At 40.0% G+C, this 27,514-nt stretch overlaps 2 protein-coding genes across 3 annotated transcripts in view; one reads left to right on the top strand and one right to left on the bottom strand.

Annotated features, from left to right (window-relative positions):
- Positions 1-12,061, bottom strand: part of DDX4 (DEAD-box helicase 4) — an 88,275-nt gene extending 76,214 nt beyond the window's left edge. For both annotated transcript variants that reach the window (XM_043590552.1, XM_043590560.1), the window contains exons 1-2: positions 11,949-12,061; positions 11,091-11,186 (exon numbers count right to left, since the gene is read on the bottom strand). In XM_043590552.1, the coding sequence (XP_043446487.1) occupies positions 11,091-11,162 (72 nt within the window). In that variant the 5' untranslated portion in view covers positions 11,163-11,186; positions 11,949-12,061. The remainder of the gene's footprint in view (positions 1-11,090; positions 11,187-11,948) is intronic.
- LOC122489067 (60S ribosomal protein L23a) lies at positions 9,136-9,683 on the top strand. Its single transcript, XM_043590572.1, has one exon. The coding sequence runs from the start codon at positions 9,152-9,154 to the stop codon at positions 9,620-9,622; it is 471 nt and encodes a 156-aa protein (XP_043446507.1). The 5' UTR covers positions 9,136-9,151; the 3' UTR covers positions 9,623-9,683.
- Positions 12,062-27,514: the final 15,453 nt, after the last annotated feature.

The raw sequence follows: 27,514 nt of genomic DNA, 5'->3' as shown, positions 1-27,514 counted from the left end.
ATTTATACAAAGTACCAAGATCTCATTTCCTATTTTAGGTTCCATGTCAAATAGAGCTGAGATAGGTTGTCCAAATAAAATGACCAGACAGGTTATATCAGACAGTGTCACATAAAATTTAAATTTCAAACAAATTATTTCTCCTTCTTTGATCTGATACAGAAATTAAAGTCCCAAAATACAGACAATATTATCCTCCATCCCTTCTTCTGATTGATCAGTCCCGGCCAGATCAGCCCCATTCACATCCACAGTTGAAGCCTGGTCCTTTCTTTGACAACTGCTACATGGAGACACCTAAAATTACTGCAGTTACTTCAGTACCTCCAGGGCTGAAAAACTCCAACTCTTGAGTCTCATGTATCACACACAGATCTAAGGTTCTAGAGAGCTAGCATGTCACACAACAAAAAGAAAACACCTCAAAATTTAGAAAAAACAACCAAAGCCAGGAACAAATGTGACTGTTCTAGGAGCTTACAATGTAGGCCCTAATTTCTGTATCTGAGAGCATTTTCCAAATAAAATTTCTCTCCCCCAAACATTTCACAATCAAAACTTATAGTGAAAACATCTCCCACACACTATGAGAGAAACCTACTATAAATGATAATAGTGTATAGACAGAGAAAAAAGAAAACAAAAGGCTATCTAGTTTCAGTTTCTCTCTGGTGTCACGCAATCTCTATCAGTTGACTAGAATCTGTTGGCTGTAAATTGATGATTCTTCTTCAAGAGGATTCAGTTTTCTCTATTCTCCAGACCTGTTCCACCAACATCTCTGCCACCTTTGCAATCTCTTTAGCCATCTCCTCAGCTTTCTCATATCTTTTCATCACTCTACTCTAGACTTAATTGTTTAGATTGGGGCTGGAAGAAGATGTCGGCATAAGAGGATGCTGGGCTCACTGCACGTCCTGCTGATCACTTAGATTCCACCTATACCTGCCTAAATAACCCAAAAAACCGCCAGAGGATTAGCAGAACGGAGTCTCCGGAGCCAAGCGCAGACGAGAGGCCCACAGAAGAGGGTAGGAAGGGCAGCGAGGCGGTGCGCGCTCCACGGACTGGCGGGAGGGAGCCGGGACAGAGGGGCGGCTCGCCGGCCAAACAGAGCCCCCGAGTCTGGCTTGCAAAAGCGGAGGGGCTGGATGGACGGAGTGTGTTCTGACAGCAAGCGCGACTTAGCATCTGGGAGGTCATAAGTTAACAGCTCTGCTCGGAAAGCGGGAAGGCTGGAGGACAAAGGGAGGGAGAGTTGCTGAGCCCCCGGATGACAGAGCTCAGTTTGGTGGGGAACAAAGGCACTCACCAGCGCCATCTCCCCCGCCCATTCCCCAGCCAAAATCCGAAAGGGAACCAGTTCCTGCCAGGGAACTTGCTTGCTCCACACAAACACCCAACTCTGTGCTTCTGCGGAGCCAAACCTCCGGCAGCGGATCTGACTCCCTCCCGCTGCCACAGGGCCCCTCCTGAAGTGGATCACCTAAGGAGAAGCGAGCTAAGCCTGCCCCTCCTGCCCCTGTGCACCTTGCCTACCCACCCCAGCTAATACGCCAGATCCCCAGCACCACAAGCCTGGCAGTGTGCAAGTAGCCCAGACGGGCCACGCCACCCCACAGTGAATCCCGCCCCTAGGAGAGGGAAAGAGAAGGCACACACCAGTCTGACTGTGGCCCCAGCGGTGTGCTGGGGGCAGACATCAGGACTGACTGCGGCCCCACCCACCAACTCCAGTTATACACCACAGCACAGGGGAAGTGCCCAGCAGGTCCGCACCACTCCAGGGACTATCCAAAATGACCAAACGGAAGATTTCCCTCAGAAGAATCTCCAGGAAATAACAACAGCTAATGAACTGAGCAAAAAGGATTTAAATAATATAACAGAAAGTGAATGTAGAATAATAGTCATAAAATTAATCGCTGGGCTTGAAAACAGTATACAGGACAGCAGAGAATCTCTTGCTACAGAGATCAAGGGACTAAGGAACAGTCACAAGGAGCTGAAAAACGCTTTAAACGAAATGCAAAACAAAATGGAAACGACGACACTTGGATTAAAGAGGCAGAGGAGAGAATAGGTGAACTAGAAGATAAAGTTATGGAAAAAGAGGAAGCCGAGAGAAAGAGATAAAAAAATCCAGGAGTATGAGGGGAAAATTAGAGAACTAAGTGATACACTAAAAAGAAATAATATATGCATAATTGGTATCACAGAGGAGGAAGAGAGAGGGAAAGGTGCTGAAGGGGTACTTGAAGAAATTATAGCTGAGAACTTCCCTGAACTGGGGAAGGAAAAAGGCATTGAAATCCAAGAGACACAGAGAACTCCCTTCAGACGTAACTTGAATCGATCTTCTGCACGACACATCATAGTGAAAATGGCAAAATACAAGGATAAAGAGAAAATTCTGAAAGCAGCAAGGGATAAACGTGCCCTCACATATAAAGGGAGACCTATAAGACTCGTGACTGATCTCTCTTTTGAAACCTGGCAGGCCAGAAGGGATTGGCACGATATTTTCAGTGTGCTAAACAGGAAAAATACGCAGCCGAGAATCCTTTATCCAGCAAGTCTGTCATTTAGAATAGAAGGAGAGATAAAGGTTTCCCAAACAAAAACTGAAGGAATTTGTCACCACTAAACCAGCCCTACAAGAGATCCTAAGGGGGATCCTGTGAGACAAAGTACAAGAGACATCACTACAAGCATAAAACATAAAGACATCACAATGACTCTAAACCCGTATCTTTCTATAATAACACTGAATGTAAATGGATTAAATGCGCCAACCAAAAGACATAGGGTATCAGAATGGATAAAAAAACAAGACCCATCTATTTGCTGTCTACAAGAGACTCATTTTAGACCTGAGGACACCATTAGATTGAGAGTGAGGGGATGGAGAACTATTTATCATGTTACTGGAAGCCAAAAGAAAGCTGGAGTAGCCATACTTATATCAGACAAACTAGACTTTAAATTAAAGGCTGTAACAAGAGATGAAGAAGGGCATTATATAATAATTACAGGGTCTATCCATCAGGAAGAGCTAACAATTATAAATGTCTATGCGCCGAATACCGGAGCCCCCAAATATATAAAACAATTACTCATAAACATAAGCAACCTTATTGATAAGAATGTGGTCATTGCATGGGACTTTAACACTCCACTTACAGAAATGGATAGATCATCTAGACACACGGTCAATAAAGAAACAAGGGCCCTGAATGATACATTGGATCAGATGGACTTGACAGATATATTGAGAACTCTGCATCCCAAAGCAACAGAATATACTTTCTTCTCGAGTGCACATGGAACATTCTCCAAGATAGATCATATACTGGGTCACAAAACAGCCCTTCATAAGTTCACAAGAATTGAAATTATACCATGCATACTTTCAGACCACAATGCTATGAAGCTTGAAATCAATCACAGGAAAAAGTCTGGAAAACCTGCAAAAGCATGGAGGTTAAAGAACACCCTACTCACGAATGAGTAGGTCAACCAGGCAATTAGAGAAGAAATTGAAAAATATATGGAAACAAATGAAAATGAAAATACAACAATCCAAACGCTTTGGGACGCAGCAAAGGCAGTCCTGAGAGGAAAATACATTGCAATCCAGGCCTATCTCAAGAAACAAGAAAAATCCCAAATACAAAATCTAACAGCACACCTAAAGGAAATAGAAGCAGAACAGCAAAGGCAGCCTAAACCCAGCAGAAGAAGAGAAATAATAAAGATCAGAGCAGAAATAAACAATACAGAATCTAAAAAAACTGTAGAGCAGATCAATGAAACCAAGAGTTGGTTTTTTGAAAAAATAAACAAAATTGACAAACCTCTAGCCAGGCTTCTCAAAAAGAAAAGGGAGATGACCCAAATAGATAAAATCATGAATGAAAATGGAATTATTACAACCAATCCCTCAGATAGACAAATATCAGGGAATACTATGAAAAATTATATGCCAACAAACTGGACAATCTGGAAGAAATGGACAAATTCCTAAACACCCACACTCTTCCAAAACTCAATCAAGAGGAAATAGAAAGCTTGAACAGACCCATAACCAGCGAAGAAATTGAATCGGTTATCAAAAATCCCCCAACAAATAAGAGTCCAGGACCAGATGGCTTCCCAGGGGAGTTCTACCAGACGTTTAAAGCAGAGATAATACCTATCCTTCTCAAGCTATTCCAAAAAATAGAAAGGGAAGGAAAACTTCCAGACTCATTCTATGAAGCCAGTATTATTTTGATTCCTAAAGCAGACAGAGACCCAGTAAAAAAAAGAGAACTACAGGCCAATATCCCTGATGAATATGGATGCAAAAATTCTCAATAAGATACTAGCAAATCGAATTCAACGGCATATAAAAAGAATTATTCACCATGACCAAGTGGGATTCATTCCTGGGATGCAGGGCTGGTTCAACATTCGCAAATCAATCAACGTGATACATCACATTAACAAAAAAAGAGAGAAGAACCATATGATCCTGTCCATCGATGCAGAAAAGGCCTTTCACAAAATTCAGCACCCTTTCTTAATAAAAACCCTTGAGAAAGTTGGGATAGAAGGAACATACTTAAAGATCATAAGCCATTTATGAAAAGCCCACAGCTAACATCATCCTCAATGGGGAAAAACTGAGAGCTTTTTCCCTGAGATCAGGAACACGACAGGGATGCCCACTATCACCGCTGTTGTTTAACATAGCGTTGGAAGTTCTAGCATCAGCAATCAGACAACAAAAGGAAATCAAAGGCATCAAAATTGGCAAAGATGAGGTCAAGCTTTCGCTTTTTGCAGATGACATGATATTATACATGGAAAACCCAACAGACTCCACCAAAAGTCTGCTAGAACTGATACATGAATTCTGCAAAGTTGCAGGATACAAAATCAATGTACAGAAATCAGTTGCATTCTTATACACTAACAATGAAGCAACAGAAAGACAAATAAAGAAACTGATCCCATTCACAATTGCACCAAGAAGCATAAAATACCTAGGAATAAATCTAACCAAAGATGTAAAAGATCTGTATGCTGAAAACTATAGAAAGCTTATGAAGGAAATTGAAGAAGATATAAAGAAATGGAAAGACATTCCCTGCTCATGGATTGGAAGAATAAATATTGTCAAAATGTCAATACTACCCAAAGCTACCTACACATTCAATGCAATCCCAATCAAAATTGCACCAGCATTCTTCTTGAAACTAGAACAAGCAATCCTAAAACTCATATGGAACCACAAAAGACCCCAAATAGCCAAAGTAATGTTGAACAAGAAGACCAAAGCAGGAGGCATCACAATCCCAGACTTTAGCCTCTACTACAAAGCTGTCATCATCAAGACACCATGGTATTGGCACAAAAACAGACACATAGACCAATGGAATAGAATAGAAACCCCAGAACTAGACCCACAAACGTATGGCCAACTCATCTTTGACAAAGCAGGAAAGAACATCCAATGGAAAAAAGACAGCCTCTTTAACAAATGGTGTTGGGAGAACTGGACAGCAACATGCAGAAGGTTGAAACTAGACCACTTTCTTATACCATTCACAAAAATAAACTCAAAATGGATAAAGGACCTGAATGTGAGACAGGAAACCATCAAAACCTTAGAGGAGAAAGCAGGAAGAGACCTCTCTGACCTCAGCCATAGCAATCTCTTACTCGACACATGCCCAAAGGCAAGGGAATTGAAAGCAAAAGTGAATTACTGGGACCTTATGAAGATAAAAACCTTCTGCACAGCAAAGGAAACAACCAACAAAACTAAAAGGCAACCAACGGAATGGGAAAAGATATTTGCAAATGACATATCGGACAAAGGGCTAGTATCCAAAATCTATAAAGAGCTCACCAAACTCCACACCCGAAAAACAAATAACCCAGTGAAGAAATGGGCAGAAAACATGAATAGACACTTCTCTAAAGAAGACATCCGGATGGCCAACAGGCACATGAAAAGATGTTCAGCGTCGCTCCTTATCAGGGAAATACAAACCAAAACCACATTCAGATATCACCTCACGCCAGTCAGAGTGGCCAAAATGAACAAATCAGGAGACTATAGATGCTGGAGAGGATGTGGAGAAACGGGAACCCTCTTGCACTGTTGGTGGGAATGCAAATTGGTGCAGCCGCTCTGGAAAGCAGTGTGGAGGTTCCTCAAAAAATTAAAAATAGACGTACCCTATGACCCAGCAATAGCACTGCTAGGAATTTACCCAAGGGATAGAGGAGTACTGATGCATAGGGGCACTTGTACCCCAATGTTTATAGCAGCACTCTCAACAATAGCCAAATTATGGAAAGAGCCTAAATGTCCATCAACTGATGAATGGATAAATTGTGGTTTATATACACAATGGAATACTACGTGGCAATGAGAAAGAATGAAATATGGCCTTTTGTAGCAACGTGGATGGAACTGGAGAGTGTGATGCTAAGTGAAATAAGCCATACAGAGAAAGACAGATACCATATGGTTTCACTCTTATGTGGATCCTAAGAAACTTAACAGAAACCCATGGGGGAAGAGAAGGAAAAAAAAAAAAAAAGAGGTTAGAGTGGGAGAGAGCCAAAACATAAGAGACTGTTAAAAACTGAGAACAGGGGCGCCTGGGTGGCGCAGTCGGTTAAGCGTCCGACTTCAGCCAGGTCACGATCTCGCGGTCCGTGAGTTCGAGCCCCGCGTCAGGCTCTGGGCTGATGGCTCAGAGCCTGGAGCCTGTTTCCGATTCTGTGTCTCCCTCTCTCTCTGCCCCTCCCCCGTTCATGCTCTATCTCTCTGTCCCAAAAATAAATAAACATTGAAAAAAAAAATTTTTTAAAAAAACTGAGAACAAACTGAGGGTTGATGGGGGGTGGGAGGGAGGGGAGGGTGGGTGATGGGTATTGAGGAGGGCACCTTTTGGGATGAGCACTGGGTGTTGTATGGAAACCAATTTGACAATAAATTTCATATATTGAAAAAAAAAGAAATCTGCAAAAAAAATTGTTTAGATTTTGATTATGAGTCATCAGAGCTCCTTCCTCCAAGCCTGCCACTTTTATCTGGATGGCCATTTTATTTGGATGACCATTTTGACCAGCTTCCACAAGTTGCTCTTATTTACCATATAATAATATCCCGGCTTTCTAGTAGAAGACACAATATCCTCCTACATCTCAGTGATAATTATAGGCAGAAATTGCTCAAAATCTTCTTAAGGTTCTAGCAGTTCAGCTTCCTTAGGTCTGCAAATACAATGATGTTCAAGGGCCATATTTTTCTCACTACTTCAGAATCATAGTATGAACAGAGAAGCCCCGAACTTTATTTTCTTACCTAATTATTACAAACTTTGCTACTACTACTTAACAAAATTGTATTGTGGATGGGCCAATTATCTCACGCTATTTCTACTTTAATCACAAGAGTATTTGACTTCTGAAATGTGCCACCAAAAAGGCAGATAGATGGAGGCAATCACTATGTAGACCTACTCCCATGGTCCTCTAACAAGAAGCATTCATTAGCTAGTAAGCAAATCCAATACCCTGTTACATTCACCATACTCACCACTCCAAAACTCATTCCAACAAGCTTACATGAAATATGCAAATGCCTAACAATCAAGATGTCTGGACTACATAATTGCTGCATTATCAAATTCTTCCTAACCTCACATCTTTCACTGGTCTATACCCAAGTAGTACACTTCCCAGTGGCCTATCAGTACAAAATCATATAAGAATGGGTAAATATTGAATCTCCAAATAAAAATCCTAGAAAGTTTTCATACAAGGCTGATCACGTATTGTTTAAGATGAGATTAAGCCAAGACAGCTGCAGGGTGAAGACAAATTCTAAAAAACAAAAAGCCCAGCTGTCTCTTAAAATAGAAATTCAGGGGGCCACCTGAGTGGCTCAGTTAAGCATTTGACTCTTGATTTCGGCTCAGTACATAATCTCAGCAGTATGTGAGTTTGAACCCCTTGTCAGGCTCTGCACTGACAGTATGGAGCCTGCTTGGGATTCTCTCTCCAAACCTCCCCACTCTTGCTCTCTCTCTCTCTCTCTCTCAACATCAATAAACTTAAAAAAAATAAAATAGAAATTCAGAACCACCAATCAAAATGGTGCCTTTAAATGAAACTAGGCAAAATAAAAGACCTCAGATCTCTCCCACATGTATATATCATGTAATCATCCTCACTTTCTGCACTTTTTATTCAACCAAGGCAGACAAAGGCATTGATTGCACCATGTTCCTCCAAGTCAACTAGGCCAGATAGCTAATTGCTCAACAGCATCAGGAATTAAGTTTGCAGACAGATACAAAAAATTTACAAATTGGCCCCACATAAATATTAAGAATCATAAGGTAAAGTTAGTATTAACATTTAATTTAGTATTCTTAATATTAAACAAGGTATGTTACTAAATAGCCCAAATATTTCCAAAAAGGTAAGTCTGAAAGATCTGACAGTCAACCACCCTCAATTTCAGACAGCCTATGCAATAAACAAGTACAACATGATTGAGTCTAATGTACTATTTAAAGAATGCTTAATGAAGAAAAAAATCTCAGACTAAGAAGAAACAAAATTAAATGACTAAGTTCAAGTGAAAAATTCTGTATCTGTGAACTAAACTTTGTAATATAATAAATTTACTGAGAACTGGGGTAAAAAGAACCATAAAATATGCTTTAAGTAATTCAATTTTTTAAAAAATACTCCCAAATTAAAATATATATATATAAGCTGTAGATATTCATGACAACATTACAGTGAAAAGCTAACATCTTAAATTCCCACCAACAGAAAATCAATTATATTACAGTAGATCCATTCCTTGAAGTACTATGCAACCTTAAGAAATTATTTTTAGGAAGTTAGTAATATGGAATAGTGCTCAAGAGTGAAAAGGCTGGAATCAAAAATATTATTATGTACTGTCATTTGGGGGGGAAAGAAAATTTAATAAAAATTTACAAGAGTGTGCTAATAAACATGATTGTTAAGTACTTTTTCTCCTCTTTTCCCAATATTGTAAAAAAAAAAAATTTTTTTTTTATGATAGGCACAGGACTATAAAAAAAGTATCACACACCCTTTCACGAAGATGGCGCCGAAGGCGAAGAAGGAAGCCCCTGCCCCTCCCAAAGCCGAAGCCAAAGCAAAGGCTTTGAAGGCCAAGAAAGCAGTGCTGAAAGGCGTCCACAGTCATAAAAAAAAGAAGATCCGTACGTCACCTACATTCCGACGGCCCAAGACACTGCGTCTCCGAAGACAGCCCAAATATCCTCGAAAGAGCGCCCCCAGGAGAAACAAGCTTGACCACTATGCCATCATCAAGTTCCCCCTGACTACAGAGTCAGCCATGAAGAAAATAGAAGACAACAACACTCTTGTGTTCATTGTGGATGTCAAGGCCAACAAGCACCAGATCAAACAGGCCGTGAAGAAACTCTATGACATTGATGTGGCCAAGGTCAACACTCTGATCAGGCCCGATGGAGAAAAGAAAGCATATGTTCGACTGGCTCCTGACTATGATGCTTTGGATGTTGCCAACAAAATTGGGATCATCTAAACTGAGTCCAGCTGGCTAAATCTAAATATAAATTTTTTCAACATAAAAAAAATTTAAAAAAATAAAAAAAAAAAGTATCACACAAAAGATGTCTTTCTCAAGTAAGCTCCAAAAAAAAAAAACACAATAAATTCAGATTAAGATCTTGAGTATTTTGACACCCTCACCCAAAAATCTTCAGTATTTTGAAATAAACTTTATATATAAATCAAATCCAATTAAGAGAAATAAAGGACTACATATCTTTTTATGTGATAGAACTTCCATTAAGATATCTCTTGAAATAACAAAGTGTTTGTAAAAAGTGACCAACATAAATGCAAACTGGAAATTCCAGAAAAAAAGAATATAGTGGTGCCTAAGTGGCTCAGTCATTTAAGCAACTGACTATTGGTTTTGGCTCAGGTCATGATCTCAAGGATTCGTGGATTTGAGCCCCTCAGCGGGCTCCATGCTGACAGCGCAGAGTCTGCTTGGAATTCTGATTCCCTCTCTCTCTGCCCCTTCCCTGCTCATGATGTTTCTGTCTCTCTCAAAGTGAACACATGAACTTCAAAAAAAAAAAAAAAGAAAAAAGAAAAGAATACCAACTTTTGAGACATTTTCAAATAAATAACACTTGTGCAAAAACAATCCTTTAAAATATATTAACTTCTAGGGGCACATGGGTAGCTCAGTCAGTTAAACATCCAACTTCGACTCAGGTCATGATCTTAGCTTAGGCCATGATCTCATGGTTCGTGAGTTCGAGCCCCATGTTGGCAGCTCAAAGCCTGGAGCCTGCTTCGGATTCTATTTCCCGCCCTCTCTCCCTCTGTCCTTCCCCCGCTCACACTATGTCTCTCTCTCTCTCTCAAAAATGAACATTAAAAATATATATATTAACTTCTAAAGTAGAGTTTTTTTTTTTAAGTCAACTTTCAAATCAGAACTGAAACCCAAAAAGCTATTCCAAGTCCTGTTCCTTTGAATTACAATATAACTCTCCAAATGCCACTAAGGAAAAAGATCTGATGATTTGCACATTTGAAGAGCCAAGTGATGACACCATCTCAATCAGCCTAACATATGCATCCTACTTGTAGGAAACCAATTTATAGAATTCAAAATATCACCCAACACCAAACTGTATTTTTCAGTTTTCAATACAAGTGTCTGTCAAACATGTTCAACCATATTTGTACCAGCTGCTTCCACCCACAGTAAGTCCTCAATCACTGACATTTAAATTGTCAATAATATCACTACACATATTTTAGTTAATTATCAAATTACCTCATACTATTTTATTCCATTTGAGGCTTAGAGTGCCTCCTCTTCATTGCCCCTAAGGCAGTTAATAACAATCAGATGGAGGTAAGCACAGCACACTCCACCGGACTATAATCTAGAACTTTCCTACCACAGTGATTTTCAACTTCAATAAAATCTGTAGTGTTTAATAACCACAAACTTTAAATTTTACTACCTTCTCAAATACAGGAACATAGGAAGACATATGAGGTTTGATTATTTCCGCTTCCCAATCTTCATCTCCCATGGTGGCTTCCAGTTCTATTTTTATCTAAATTTTTTTAAAAAAACGTACATTTGGCCTCTATTAGATCAGAATCATATACTTAACAACATGAACTGTCACAATTTCACATACACCTCCCAAAACTACTGAACTAGCTGCTGATCTTCCCCAAAGATCCCCTTATTTTTTATCTTTAAAAATGAGTTGAACTACTTAACCAATCTTGCAACCACAATGTCCCTACTGGGCCTTTCTCCAAAATCTGTTTACTGACTTTATCCTCTCCTTTCAAGGGTCTCCCAAACAGCTTACTGGATATTAAGGGTAAGGGAAATTTCTCAACTACTACTCAATGTTTCTCTCTTTGCACACCTCCCTTCAAAAGTAAAGATGTTTGGTTTGTAGGTTTCGATAGTTTACTGGGAGAGAGGGAGCCAGGGCCAAGGCCTTCAAGCTTGGCGGGGTAGTGGTCACGAGTTAGGTGGCCCAAATCCTTTCAACAATGGACAACTAGTTACTCTAAGGGGCATTTGTACACAAATGATACTACAGCCACTCTTGTTCGGATAAAACGCCACACACAAGCTGGGCAAAGATGCTTCTTTAATTCCTCTACAGGCCTCTTCGCCCTACAGGCGTCAGCCGAGCTTTAAGACCTACACTGGCAAGTAAAGAAAAAGCCCCAAAGGACGGCTCCAACGCCCACCTGCCCCATCCGTTCTTCATCTAGCCTAAACTCCCACTACCGGGAAACCCACAGGGGCCAGCAGAGACCCGCGCCAGGAAGAAAGTCGCCAGGCCACTCACCTCTCCGCTGCTTGCTCTCCCGGGGTCCACTCAGGCGGCGACGCCGCTTAAACGGCTGCACGTGCAGGACGCTGCTGACTGCGTCAGGTGCGCAGCTTCAACAACAAATGGCACCAGGCGACGAGTGCCTCCAGCCAATCAGCGCTCAGACCACCGGCGTTGCCCCGCCCCATCTCCAGCCGTGCGTTCCCTATTTGCTCGCATTTGAGGTCGCTAAAGCCAGACCCGCTCTCTTCTTCACACAGTGGCCCGTTAGGCCTGGGGGTATAAGGCTGGCCGTGAGCCACTTGTCTCTAGATTCTTGGGGTGGGGGTGGTCCTCAATGTGGAGATGCCCTAGATTTTCTCTGTGCAAGCCAAAGATGCACAGCCCCTTTTTATAATACCAAATATGTCCACCCCCCTTTTTATAATACCAAAAATAAAAGGGAAGATGAGTAATGCCCTGCCTCCAACCTCTTTGACTTGATCTTCCTGTTTTCTTGCTGTAGTCCCTGGCCGTTGGTCCCTCGGTTCTTTATTTCTGAGGTGCTTGCTTCACAACTGGGGATTCCTGCTGCCTCAGCATGTGGCTAAGGACTGTGGAGCTGGCACGTTTCCGTTTCCTCCCCATGACAGCTAGGATGAGGCTCTGTCCTGCCTCATCCAGGATGCTGTAAAAAAAAAAAAAAAAAAAAAAAAAGTTACCCTTTCCTATAGAGTTGAAGGTGCTTCTCTTCAGGAGAGATATGCCCTCTGATGCAGAAAGAAGGAAATTGTGCTGGATAGATTCATTCATCAAGGCTTGGATTTGTGGCCCACCAATTCATATCCCTAGGGGTACTAGCCAAACCTAAGAGTGACCAAGGATCATTCCCATGCTTAATGCTCTGACCAATCAGATATTCTTGTTTTGCCTCACAAAAAAGTAAAGGAAATTTCTCAATATTTTCCCTTCAACCAAAAAGTATAACAACCAACTGCTTTAGAAGTATTGTTTCCATTTTTTATTTTCGTGATAGTCTGACACCCGGGCATAGAGGATTAGGCACTTTGCGGGTTGAACTTCTTTCATCTTTAGAACCACCATTATTGTTTCTGTGTCTTCATCAAGAATATGTCATTATTTATCTAGTTAGCACTATTTTCAATGTGAATTTTTTTTTAATTTTTTTTTCAACGTTTATTCATTTTTGGGACAGAGAGAAACAGAGCATGAACGGGGGAGGGGCAGAGAAAGAGGGAGACACAGAATCAGAAACAGGCTCCAGGCTCTGAGCCATCAGCCCAGAGCCTGACGCGGGGCTCGAACTCACGGACCGCGAGATCGTGACCTGGCTGAAGGCGGACGCTTAACCAACTGCGCCACCCAGGCGCCCCCAACGTGAATTGTTTTTAAAAGATTATTGTTAACAAAGATCAGGGGCACCTGGGTGGCTCAGTCAGTTAAGCATCCGGCTTCAGCATAGGTCATGATCTCATGGTTTCTGGGTTTGAGACTCATATCAGGCTCTGTGCTGACAGCTCAGAGCCTGGAGCCTGCTTTAAAACACAAAGCACAAAGATCAAGCCAGAATATATTTTAACTGTCATTTTTAATAATCTCTATTTTTTAATGTTTATTTATTTATTTTGAGAGGCGGAGGGCAAAGAGAGAAGGAGAGAGAAAATCCCAAGCAAGCTCCACACTCAGCATGGAGCCTGACTCAGTGCTTGATCTCACAACCACAAGATCATGACCTGAGCAGAAACCAAGAGTCAGACACTTAAACAACTGAGCCACTCAGGCACCCCAACAATTTCTAATTTTAAACTAGATTTTCACACCATGCCCTTTAAGAGGCAAGTACCTTAAATTGCTGCACGTGTATGGGAGAGCCACCAATATTCCTGGCATTCTGAATCTGTAAACAGGGGTCCTTGAGGTATTTTAACTCACTTTGAATTGAATGTTATTCTTTCAAAACTTTTTGTGTCATGGGAAAATATTAAGTGAAAAGAGTAAGGTATTAAATCGTGTAGATGAACAATAACCAAGTAGATTCTGTTTTACATATAGAAAACTTGGACATATTTTTTAAAATAATTTTTTTCAGAACAGAGTTAAAGAAAATAACTTTTTAAAATTTGTATGTTGTTGACACACACTGTTACATTAGTTTCAGATGTACAGCATAGTGATTCAACAAGTTTATACATTACACTATGTTCACCACATAGCTATTCTCTGTCACCATAGGTCCCTATTACTATATCATTGACTATATTCCTTATCCTGTGCCTTTAATTCCTGTGACTTATTCATTCCATAGCTAGAAACCTGTTATAGCCCATTCCCTTTTACCCCTTTGGCTCATCTCCCTAACCCCTTCCTTTATGGCAACCATGAGTTTGTTCTCTGTGTTTATAGATCTGATATTGCTTTTTTTTTCTTTTTAGAGTCTACATAGGACTGAAATCAAATGTAGATGACATGTACATGATACATAAAGACCAATACGATATTTGTCTTTCTCAGTCTGACTTATTTCACTTACCATAATACTATCTAGGTCTATCCATGTTGGGTCAGATGCCACAATCTCATCCTTTTTCGTAGCTAGGTAATATTCCATTGTGCATCTATACCATATCTTTCTTATCCATTTGTCTATCATTGGACACTTAGGTTGTTTCCATATCTTGGCTACTTTAATAATGCTGCAATAAACAGAGAGGTGCATACATCTTTATGAATTAGTGTTTTCATTTTCTCTGGGTTAAAGAAAACACTTAGTCAACAATCACTACCATTCAGTCCTAGAACAGATTGTTATTGCTTTCAGGTATTGCAATGAAACACTTCTATATGAAACATTCTATATAATTTTTGAGAGCTAGCTTTGGTTAAGAAAAAGTAAATTATAATGAAAACTAAAGTTTAATATTAAGGAAAGAAAAAATAAGCAATGGATGAAAATAATATAATTCAAAAACTGAACAGAAACAGTGAAAAAAAGACAAACACAATTAAGTAAATACTTGCTCTGTGATGTGTGCGCCAAGAAAGTAAAGCCAGTATGGGTATCTCCCATGTTTTGAAAGCTCACGTTCTGCCACTTTGCTTTTATAAAAGACTTACATTAGGGCCTTTTTTCACTAACAGAAAAATCCAAGGAGGATTTCTGCTTTTACAAAAAGGCAAAAGCAAAAATAGCATTCAGTGTTTTTCTGCAGTGATGCCTTATAGAAGTAGCATGACCTGGAGCAGCGAGTGACACTAAGCTCCTTCCCCAAGAACTAAGCATGTCAGCATCAAGCCACTATAGCTTTGAAGTGTGTCTATGAGCATCTCAATTTGTTTTGGTATCTGTTAGCAAGATGTGTCCTCAAGTATCAGAAAAGTCTAAGAGAGGTCATATATTTGGTCTGAGAAGTCTCAAAAACTTTTTCATATAAATTAATGGTAATTGTTTCTTCATTTAACACCATTGTGACTTATGAAAGGTTTCATAAGAACACTGCACTTTCAAATAGTGGAGGAGACCTGTATGTTTTATATTCAGGTTCTCTCTGACAAATCTTAAATTAGTGATGGTAATAAATGGCAACATAGGGAAAATGCAGGAATTCATTTAGTGATTAAATAGGCTTTAACTGAATACCTAGTGTGTGCCAGGTATTATGCTAAGTGCTACAAATAAAATTAGCCAATTTCTCAAGAAGTCTAGGGAAGAGAATGGCATGGCTAATGGAATATAAAACCTTAAGATTTGTGGGAGTGCCTGTGTAGCTCAGTTGATTGGGCATCCAACTCTTAATCTCAGCTCAGGTCTTGATCTCAGAATCATGAGTTCAAGCCCTGCTTTGGACTTAAAAAAATCTAAAATCTTAAGATTTCTGTCATAGAAGATTCACTGTAAAGTTCATATAGAGTTTATCCAAATTCTGTACATCCCATATAATAAGGTAGGATGAGTTTCCTCAAAACTGTTTCATAGTTTAGAATCAAAGTTTGCAGTTAAGATCCTTTACACTTCAGAAAGAGGCATTACATTTTCCAAAGTAATGTAGATAAAGAGAACTGATATTTTAGACTTTTTATGTTTTCAATATTATCTCCACATTACTCAAATAATGATTTTTCAATTGATGTAAACTGTGCCTAATATCATGTCAAGACTGTTAAATTTTTCTTTTAATCTTCCAGTAGGCTAAAAATTGGTCACCTCAAATGGGGGAGAATAGATGTTCATTCATAGGTACTAAGAATACTTGAGAATCTCTTACTATGCACATAACCATAAAAAAGATTTTTTTTAATGAATGTTATGGTTGGAGCTCTGTAAATCAACACAAAATAGATGGGGGGGGGGGGAGGTTTATAGTGTCTCCAAGATACTATGGTGCTAGTAACACATCTAAGGAAAAAAGTCACCAAAGAGGGGTTTTCAGCATACCCCAGCAGAGTTCAAAGACATGAAAATGTCTATTTTTCTCTATCAAAAATCTCTATGATTAAGGGACTATTTACCAATGTGTGGTACACATACCACTGATTTTAGGCAATTCATAGACAATTTTCATTTTAAAGTAATATTTATTTTAATATTTTAGATAACTAAGAATCATAACAAACCCAGGATTTCAGAACTATAATTGCTTAGAATGACACTAAATAGTTAAGTTCAAAAAAGTTTATTCAATTAAAGAAAAAGTAAATATAAATGGTATGCAGGAACAGCAAAAAATCATGAAGGTGGTATTCAAAGGACTGAAGTTTGGGAAACATTGGTGCAAATGGGAAAGACTTTGGATATGGGGACTGGTAACTAGACAGATTTTCTCTATTGTGAGGTAAATATATTTCATCTTAACCTGTTCTGATTCTATGCTCACTTAGCAACTTCCTAAATAATAGTTCAACTTCCCCAAGTATTTCAATACTAAGAAAGGAGGTGCAGTGGATAAGACATATAAGCCTTAATTGCTCCCCATTATGAATGAATACATTTTGAGATTCTGGTTTAGAAACCAGTCTTATTTAAATAGCATTCCTGAAAGTTCCTGACTGCAATCAACCAGACCTCCTAGATGACATACCAGTAGTCCCTAAGTAGTTTTACAAGTGTATTTAATGAGAGCTAAAAGTGAGTGAATAATACAAGCCAAATACTGTGTACCTTGTGCAATCCTTCCTAAGACAAAGGGGTCTTCTTGGCCCTTCACTGCAAAACAGTGTTTCACCAGTGAATAATGGAAGTTGGTAAACAGTTACGAGGAAAGCATAGTAGGGGCGCCTGGGTGGCGCAGTCGGTTGAGCGTCCGACTTCAGCCAGGTCACGATCTCGCGGTCCGTGAGTTCGAGCCCCGCGTCGGGCTCTGGGCTGATGGCTCGGAGCCCGGAGCCTGTTTCTGATTCTGTGTCTCCCTCTCTCTCTGCCCCTCCCCCGTTCATGCTCTGTCTCTCTCTGTCCCCAAAATAAATAAAACGTTGAAAAAAAAAAAATTTAAAAAAAAAAAAAAGAAAAAAAAGAAAGCATAGTATTACCAAAGTCTAGCCCTTTCCATTCCCACTAGATGTTAGCTGTACTTAACAAAGAAAGTTGGCTTTTCTGTATCCCAAATGGCAAAGGAAACACAATTTGTGAATGTCATCACTGTAAATCTTCCTCGATATAAAAGAGAGAAGTATTTCACCTCAAGAGAAGTAGTGACAACTTGTGAGATGAGCACTGAGTGTTGTACAGAAGCTAATTTGACAATAAATTATATTTTAAAAAAAGAGAGAGAAGTAGTGACCAGGTCCAATCAATGAAACTCGATCAGGGATAAATCTCTTTCTACCTACCCCTACTAAGACTAAAGACTTTGAGCTTTCAAGCAGGGAGGAAGAAATTAACAGCAGTTGACTATGAAGTCACTATTGATAATTTCTACTTGTCCATTTAATAACTATGTGAACTTGGGCAAGTTATTTAATCACTCTGTCTGTAAAATGGGGCTAACCAGCTATAGTTGAGATGATTAGGCCCTACACAAAGGCCCCAAGCCAAGAGGCAAGAAGGAGCTGACCTCAGCCTACATACTACTTACCACGCCATGCACTGCAGAGCTGCATACATCCACATAAGGTACAATTTTCTAATTCCTTCTATTTACATATTTGTAAGGGTTTCTGTTGTCCTACTTGGTCACTGACTTACAAAAAGATTTTACTGAAAATATTTTTCCCTGAAATCTATGTTTTAGAATTGTGAATCTTTTATATGATGCCTAATGAAAAGACTTTATTAATTCAGGACCTACAGTAATTGTCTGTACTTGATTTTCATTCCTGAACCCATTGGATTCTGGCTTTTACCCCATTGCTTTACCAATATTGCCAAGGTCAATAGCAACACTGACCTCCTTGTTTCTAAAACTGACTGACAGTTTTCAATTCTTAACTTAACAGGTCTTTTATTAGTCTTTGATACTGTTGACTACTTCTTTACAAAAATTTTCTTAATATAACTGGATAACCATATAGAAAGATATAAAATTGGATCTGTTCTTCATACGATATAACAGGATAAGAAATTCAAATGTAAAAACAATAAAGCCAGAGTTGGCTAACCTGGCTGAAAAGTAGGGGAAATCCATACTTCCCACATCTCTCAAACAAAGAAATGCAGAAGCCAAAGGACTTTGAACACCAGAGCCTGGGAGGAAAACAAACTGAATCTACTAGGAAGAAAATGGGAAAGCTGGGAAAAAGATAGGTGGGTAACTGCAAACTGGGGGAGATAAAAAAAAAAAAAGGTCACATGGGCACGGAGGGGAGTGACCCCCTTCTGTGGAGAGACAAAGGGAAGAGAAAGGGCAGCTAGGGAAGTGTAGGACCATAGCTGGACAGGAGAAAGACCTCAGACTGAGACTGAGAGGGATCCAATCTCTAACTGCAGGGCTTTCTTTGGACTGGAGCTGGCTCCCTTTTCACGCACATGGGGAGGAGGGGAGCCAGCCCTGGGTGGGGTGGTAGGTCAGGGGCTCAGTCCGTAGTTGGAGAAAGTGGTTCCTTCCTTGGAGGGCTGCACATTAGTACAGAACCTGCCTGCGTCTGCCACCCCAGGGCGCAGTGGCTGGGCTAAGGGCGCAGTCTGCAGGAGGAAAAGGCAGCTGTCTCCCTGGAGTGCTATGGGAAAAGTCAAAGCCTGCCTGTGTCTGCCACCCCGGGACTCACTGCAAGGGCGGTGGCTCTCAGTATGCAGTAGGAGACCTGCAGCAAACAGACTGGTGTCCTCCCTGAAGGGCGGCAGCACAGACAAGACCAGTCCAGACCACATATCACCACACTGAGAGGCACTTCCCCAGTGCCAGAGCACAGGGAGCAGGACTTTGAATCCTAGCCAAGCGCAGGTCAGGGAAGTTGGTGGAGAGAGAAGGACCGCCCTGTCTGCTTCCGCAGCATAGTGAGTACACTCAAACTGAGTCCCCTGGTCCAGGTCCCTGGAGAAGAGACTAGGGGATCACCATTCCCCCCCCCCACCACCATCACCAAGGCTGGGCCTCAGGGATCACACCCTGAGGCCCATAGAGGAGGTGTGTCCGGATTACGCCAAACCACGCCCGTTTGCACTGGGTAACTGTATCCACTGGAGCAGCACAGACCCTGCGGACAGCTACTCCCGACATGCTATGCAGCATTGCCTAGATTAACTCTAGGTCAATTCTGGATATATAGATATATTCTCCCTGCCCCCCATTTCTCCTCCTTATCTCTTCCCTCCCCTAGGCTGGTTATACCTCCTTCTTTATAATCCTTTCTCTCTCTCTGGAATAATCAACCCATGTGGTTTCTCTGTCTGGGTAACTTTATCTTCATTCCATTTTCCCCACCTCTGTCTTTATTTTTCTTTCTCTCTCTCTGGATTAAGCCTTTTAGTCTCTCTGCCTAATCAATGTTTATTTTTTCTCTCTTTGTATGTGCTCTTCCATCAGCACCGCCTCCACCCTCTTCTTTACTTGTAGTCGGTGTTTATGGGTTTTTTGTTTTTAGTCTTTAGTTTTCTGTTTTTGTTTATTTGTTTGTGTTATTTGTTTGTGTGTTTGTGTGTTTTTGTCTGTTTGTCTATAGGTTTTCCTTTACAGGGCTACTCCAAGGAACAAATCAAAGCACACCTGGTGGAGGGTCCAAAATATTACTACGAGTAGGGTAATAAACTAACCAAAGTCACAACAACAGAGAGCAAGTAACCATCTCCAAAAAAACACCTCCTGAAGGGCCAGGCCCTGGACAGTGTATGACCCTCCTCTAATATAGCAGTGCTTGCAGGTGCAGAGCACACAACAAGCTTGAAAATGCACAAGGGACAGAAAACTAGCCAAAATGATGAAACAGAAGAATTCTCCTCAAAAGAAATTCCAGGAAGTAGCGACAGCTAATGAATTGATCAAAACTGATTTAAGCAATATAATGGAACAATAATTTAGAATAATAGTCATAAAATTAATCACTGGGCTTGAAAAAAGCAAAAAGGACAGCAGAGAATCTATTGCTACAGAGATCAAGGGACTAAAAAATAGTGATGTGAATTAAAAAATGCTATAAATGAGGTGCAAAATAAAATGAAGGCAGCCACAGCAAGGATTGAAGAGGCAGAGGAGACAATAGGTGAATTAGAAGATAAAATTATGGAAAAAGAGAAAGCTGAGAAAAAGAGAAATAAAAAAAATCCAGGAGTACAAGGGGAGAATTAGAGAACTAAGTGATGCAATCAAACAGAACAATATTCATACCATAGGAATTCCAGAAGAAGAAGAGACAGAGAAAGGGGCTGAAGATGTACTTGAACAAATCATAGCTGAGAACTTCCTTGATCTGGGGAAGGAAACAGGCATTGACATCCAAGAGGCACAGAGAACTCCCTTTAGACATAACTTGAATAGATCTTCTGCACCACATATCACAGTGAACCCAGCAAAATACAAGAATAAAGAAAGAATTCTGAAAACAGCTAGGGATAAATGGGCCTTGACATACAAAGGTAGACTCATAAGGGTAGTAGCAGACCTATCTACTGAAACTTGGCAAGCCAGGAAGGAATGGCAGGAAATCTTCAATGTGATGAACAGAAAAAATATGCAGCTGAGAATCCTTTACCTAGCAAGTCTGTCATTCAGAATAGAAGGAGAGATAAAGGTTTTCCCAAACAAACGAAAACTGAAGGAATTCATCATCACTAAACCAGCCCTACAAGAGATCCTAAGGGGGATTCTGTGAGTGAAATGTTGCAAGGACCACAAAGTACCAGAGACACCACTACAAGAATGAAACCTACAGACATCACCATGATTCTAAACCCGTATCTTTCAATAATAACACTGAATGTAAATGGACTAAATGCTTCAACCAAAAGACATAAGGTATCAGAATTGATAAAAACAAAAACAAGACCCTTCTATTTGCTGTCTACAAGAGACTCATTTTAGACCTGAGGACAACTTCAGATTGAAAGTGAGGGGATGGAGAACTATCTATCATGCTACTAGAAGTCAGAAGAAAGCTGGAGTAACCATACTTAGACAAAGTAGACTTTAAATTAAAGGCTGTAACAAGAGATGAAGAAGGGCATTATATAATAATTACAGGGTCAATCCATCAGGATGAACTAACAATTATAAATGTTTATGCACCAAATTCGAAGCCCCAAAATATATGAAACATTTAGTCACAAACATAAGCAATCTTATTGATAAGAATGTGGTAATTGCAAGAGACTTTAATATTCCACTTACAACAATGGATAGATCATCTAGACACAGGATCAATAAAGAAACAAGGGGCCTGAATGATATATTGCATCAGATGGACTTGACAGATATATTTAGAACTCTGCATCCCAAAGTGACAGAATATACTTTGTTCTCAAGTGCATATGGAACATTCTCCAAGATAGATCACATACTGGGTCACAAAACAGCCCTTAACAAGTATAAAAGAATTGAAATCATACCATGCACACTTTCAGACCACAATGCTATGAAACTTTAAATCAGCCAGAAAAAATGTCTGGAAAACCTCCAAAAGCATGGAGGTTAAAGAACACCCTACTAAAGAATGAATGGGTCAACCAGGCAATTCGAGAAGACATTAAAAAATCTATGGAAACATGGGGCGCCTGGGTGGCTCAGTCGGTTAAGCGTCCGACTTCGGCTCAGGTCACGATCTCGCGGTCCATGAGTTCGAGCCCCGCGTCAGGCTCTGGGCTGATGGCTCGGAGCCTGGAGCCTGTTTCCGATTCTGTGTCTCCCTCTCTCTCTGCCCCTCCCCCGTTCATGCTCTGTCTCTCTCTGTCTCAAAAATAAATAAACTTAAAATAAATAAATAAATAAATGTTTTAAAAAATCTATGGAAACAAATTAAAATGAAAATACAACAATCCAAATGCTTTGGGGTGCAGCAAAGGCAGTCCTGAGAGGAAAATACATTGCAACCCAGGCCTATCTCAAGAAACAAGAAAAATCTGAAATATAGAATCTAACAGCACACCTGAAGGAAATAGAAGCAGCATAGCAAAGATACTCCAAACCCAGCAGAAGAAGAGAAATAATAAAGATCAGAGCAGAAATAAACAATATAGAATCTAAAAAAACTGTAGAGGAGATCAACGAAACCAAGAGTTGGTTTTTTGAAAAAATAAACAAAAGTGATAAACCGCTAGCAAGGCTTCTCAAAAAGAAAAGGGAGATGACCCAAATAGATAAAATCATGAATGAAAATGGAATTATTACAACCAATCCCTCAGAGATACAAGCAATTATCAGGGAATACTATGAAAAATTATATGCCAACAAACTGGACAACCTGGAAGAAATGGACAAATTCCTAAGCACCCACACACTTCCAAAACTCAAACAGGAAGAAATTGAAAACTTGAACAGACCCAAAACCAGTGAACAAATTGAATCAGTTATCAAAAATCTCCCAAGAAATAAGAGTCCAGGACCAGATGGCTTCCCTGGGGAATTCTACCAGACATTTAAAGCAGAGATAATACCTATCCTTCTCAAGCTGTTCCAAAAAATAGAAAGGGAAGGAAAACTTCCAGACTCATTCTATGAAACTAGAATTAGTTTGATTCCCAAACCAGACAGAGACCCAGCAAAAAAAAGAGAACTATAGGCCAATATCCCTAATGAATATGGATGCAAAAATACTCAACAAGATACTAGCAAATCGAATTCAACAGCATATAAAAAGAATTATTCACCATGATCAAGTGGGATTCATTCCTAGGTTGCAGGGCTGGTTCAATATTCACAAATCAATGTGATACATCACATTAATAAAAGAAAAGATAAGAACTATAGGATCCTGTCAATCGATGCATAAATAGTATTTGACAAAATTCAGCATCCTTTCTTAATAAAAACCCTCAAGAAAGTCGGGATAGAAGGAACATACTTAAACATCACAAAAGCCATTTATGAAAATCCCACAGCTAATATCATCCTCAATGGGGGAAAACTGAGAGCTTTCCCCCTGAGATCAGGAACACAAAAGGGATGCCCACTGTCACCGCTGTTGTTTAACATAGTGTTGGAAGTGTTAGCATCAGCAATCAGACAACAAAAGGAAATCAAGGGCATCAAAATTGGCAAAGATGAAGTCAAGCTTTCACTTTTTGCAGATGACATGATACTATACATGGAAAACCCAATAGACTACACCAAAAGTCTGCTAAAATTGATACATGAATTCAGCAAAGTCGCAGGATACAAAATTAATGTACAGAAATCAGCTGCATTCTTATACACTGAGGCAACAGAAAGACAAATAAAGAAACTTATCCCATTCCCAATTGCATCAAGAATCATAAAATACCTAGGAATAAACCTAACGAAAGATGTAAAAGATCTGTATGCTGAAAACTATAGAAAGCTTATAAAGGAGATTGAAGAAGATACAAAGAAATGGAAAAACATTCCATGCTCATGGATTGGAAGAATAAATATTGTTAAAATGTCAATACTACCCAAAGCAATCTACACATTCAATGTAATCCCAATCAAAATAGCACCAGCATCCATCTCAAAGATAGAACAAGCAATCCTAAAATTCATATGGAACCACAAAAGACCCCGAATAGCCAAAGTAATTTTGAACAAGAAGACCAAAGCAGGAGGCATCACAATCCCAGACTTTAGCCTCTACTACAAAGCTGTAATCATCAAGACACCATGGTATTGGCACAAAAACAGACACATAGACCAATGGAATAGAATACAGACCCCATAACTGGACCCACAAATGTATGGCCAACTAACCTTTGACAAAGCAGGAAAAAAGACAGTCTCTTTAACAAATGGTGTTGGGAGAACTGGACAGCAACCAGAAGAATGAACCTCACCACTTTCTTATACCATTAACAAAAATAAACTCAAAATGGATAAAGGACCTGAATGTGAGACAGGAAACCACCAAAACCCTAGAGGAGAAAGCAGGAAAAAACCTCTCTGACCTCAGCCCTAGCAATCTCTTACTTGACACATCCCCAAAGGCAAGGGAATTAAAAGCAAAAATGAACTATTGGGACCTCATGAAGATAAAGAGCTTCTGCACAGCAAAGGAAACAACCAACAAAACTAAAAGGCAACCAACGGAATGGGAAAAGATATTTGCAAATGACATATCGGACAAAGGGCTAGTATCCAAAATCTATAAAGAGCTCACCAAACTCCACACCCGAAAAACAAATAATCCAGTGAAGAAATGGGCAGAAAACATGAATAGACACTTCTCTCAAGAAGACATCCAGATGGCCAACATGCACATGAAAAGATGCTCAACATCGCTCCTCATCAGGGAAATACAAATCAAAACCACAGTCAGATATCACCTCACGCCAGTCAGAGTGGCCAAAATGAACAAATCAGGAGACTATAGATGCTGGAGAGGATGTGGAGAAATGGGAACCCTCTTGCACTGTTGGTGGGAATGCAAACTGGTGCAGCCTCTCTGGAAAGCAGTGTGGAGGTTCCTCAAAAAATTAAAAATAGACCTACCCTATGACCCAGCAATAGCACTGCTAGGAATTTACCCAAGGGATACAAGAGTGCTGATGCATAGGGACACTTTTACCCCAATGTTTATAGCAGCACTCTCAGCAATAGCCAAATTATGGAAAGAGCCTAAATGTGCATCAATTGACGAATGGATAAATAAATTGTGGTTTATATATACAATGGAGTACTACGTGGCAATGAGAAGGAATGAAATATGGCCTTTTGTAGCAACATGGATGGAACTGGAGAGTATGATGCTAAGTGAAATAAGTCAGGAAGAGAAAGACAGATACCGTATGTTTTCACTCATATGTGGATCCTGAGAAAACTCAACAGGAGACCAGGGGGGAAGGGAAGGGGGATAAAAAAAGTTACAGAGAGGGAAGAAGGCAAACCATAAGAGACTCTGAAAAACAGAACAAACTGAGGGTTGATGGGGGTGGGGGAGAGGGGAAAGTGGCTGATGGGCATTGAGGAGGGCACCTGCTGGGATGAGTACTGACTGTTGTATGGAAACCAATTTGACAATAAATTACATATAAAAAAATTAAAAAACAAACAATAAAACCATGCAAATACTAGAAGAAAACACTAGTGAATTCCTCTATACTTGGAAAAACATTCTACCTATCCAGAAGCAATCAAAATCCAGAAGCAATAATTTTATATAGTGTGACTACATAAAGATGAAAAAATAATAAAACTTAAAAAAATTTTTTTTTCTTTTGTGGCACCTGGGTGGCTCAGTTGGTTGAGCACCTGACTCTTGGTTTAGGCTCAGGTCATGATCTCACAGCTCGTGAGTTCAAATCTCGCATAAGGCTCTGTGCTGACAGTGCAGACCCTCCTTGGGAGTGTCTCTCTCTCTCTCTCTCTCTCTCTCTCTCTCTCTCTCTCTCTGTCTCTCTCTCTCTCTCTCTTTCTCTTCCTCTCTCTGTCCCTCCATGCACATGCTCTCTCAAAAATAAATATACATTTAAAAAATCCTTAAAATTCTTTTCTTTTATTTTTTTAATGTTTATTTATTTATTTTGAGAGAGAGAGAGAGATAGAGAGAGAGAAAGTGCAGGAGGGGGTAGAGAGAGAGAGGAGAGAGAGGATCCTAAGCAGGATCCACACTGTCAGTGCAGAGCCCAATGCAAGGTCAGATCTCAAGAACATGAGAAAAGACCCATGCCCAAATCAAGCGCTGGATGCTCAACCAAGTGAGCCACCCAGGCATCCCAAAAATAAAACTTCTCATGACAAAAAATAAATAGCAAAGGCAAAAGACAAATGACAAACTGGGAAAAATTATTTTTAACATAATCCAAAAAAGGATTAATATCTATAATACAGAGAAATACTCAATTTCTTTAAAGAGTGATGCAAATTAAAACTACACTAAAATACAATTTTTCACAAATTAAAATGGCAAATATTTGATAATGTATTCTACTAGAGAGGCGGCAAGGTAACAGTCACATTCATATTTCTGTTGGTGATGCACTACCCTCTAGTCCTGAGGGAAGGGGATTTGACAATATCTAGCAAACTTACGTGTGCACTTGCCCTTCGATTCCCTACTCCTATTTCTGGAATTTATCTCAAATATACACTGTCAGTAAATATAAAAGCGTATGTACACAAAGTTATTAATTGCAGAACTAAAAGCTAAAGACTGGAAAACTCAAAAGTCCCTCATTGGCAGACTGTAACATCCACACATGCAGGGTGGAATAATTTTCCCTTCTTCCCTTCTAGGTTCTTTGGCTGGTCTAATAATTAAGTTGACATAAGAATGATTAACAAGGGGAAAACCAAGTTAAGTCCCCCCAAGTTAAGGGGAAAAACAGGAGCCCTACAAAAATATGAGATTCAAAGAAATGACCAAAGCAGGAGGCTTTTTATTACCTTTTAGACAAGCAATAAATCCGTGAAGAATTGACAAAACAGGGGGGCCTGGGTGGCTCAGTCGGTTAAGCATCCAACTTGGGCTCAGGTCATCATCACTCAGTTTGTGGGTTTGAACCCTGTGTCAGTTTCTGTGGACACCTCAGAGCCCGGAGCCTGCTTTAGATTCTGTCTCTCCTTCTTTCTCTGCCCTTCTCTTGCTCACACTCTGTCTCTCTCTCTCAAAATTAATGTTAATTATTTTTTTAATGTTTATTTATTTTTGAGAGACAGAGCAGGGGAGGGGCAGAGAGAAAGGGAGAGACAGAATCCGAAGCAGGTCCAGGTCCTGAGCTGTCAGCACAGAACCTGACAAAGGGATCAAACTTACAAACCAACTGTGAGATCATGACCTGAGCTGAAGTCGGCCACTCAATGGACTGAGCCACCCAGGCACTCCCCAAAAAAATGTTTTTTAAAGAACTGACAAGAAAAAAAGGTTTGGACTTAGGGTAATAAATTGATGAAGAAATAACAAGTTTTGTTTATACAGCCTTCTCGACTCCACATTCCATATCTCTGGCGATAAGGATGCCTTTCACCTTCCTGGTATGAACGTGGGGGGAAGGGGAAGGGTGGTTAACCTTTCACATGCTTTTGATGACACAAAGGAGGCTCAGAGAGTCA

The sequence above is a fragment of the Prionailurus bengalensis genome, chromosome A1 (assembly GCF_016509475.1).
Source record: "Prionailurus bengalensis isolate Pbe53 chromosome A1, Fcat_Pben_1.1_paternal_pri, whole genome shotgun sequence".
In the NCBI taxonomy this organism is placed as follows: Eukaryota; Metazoa; Chordata; class Mammalia; order Carnivora; family Felidae; genus Prionailurus; species Prionailurus bengalensis.
The sequence above is the reverse complement of the archived record's forward strand: the minus strand, read 5'-3'. Positions and strand labels throughout refer to the sequence as shown.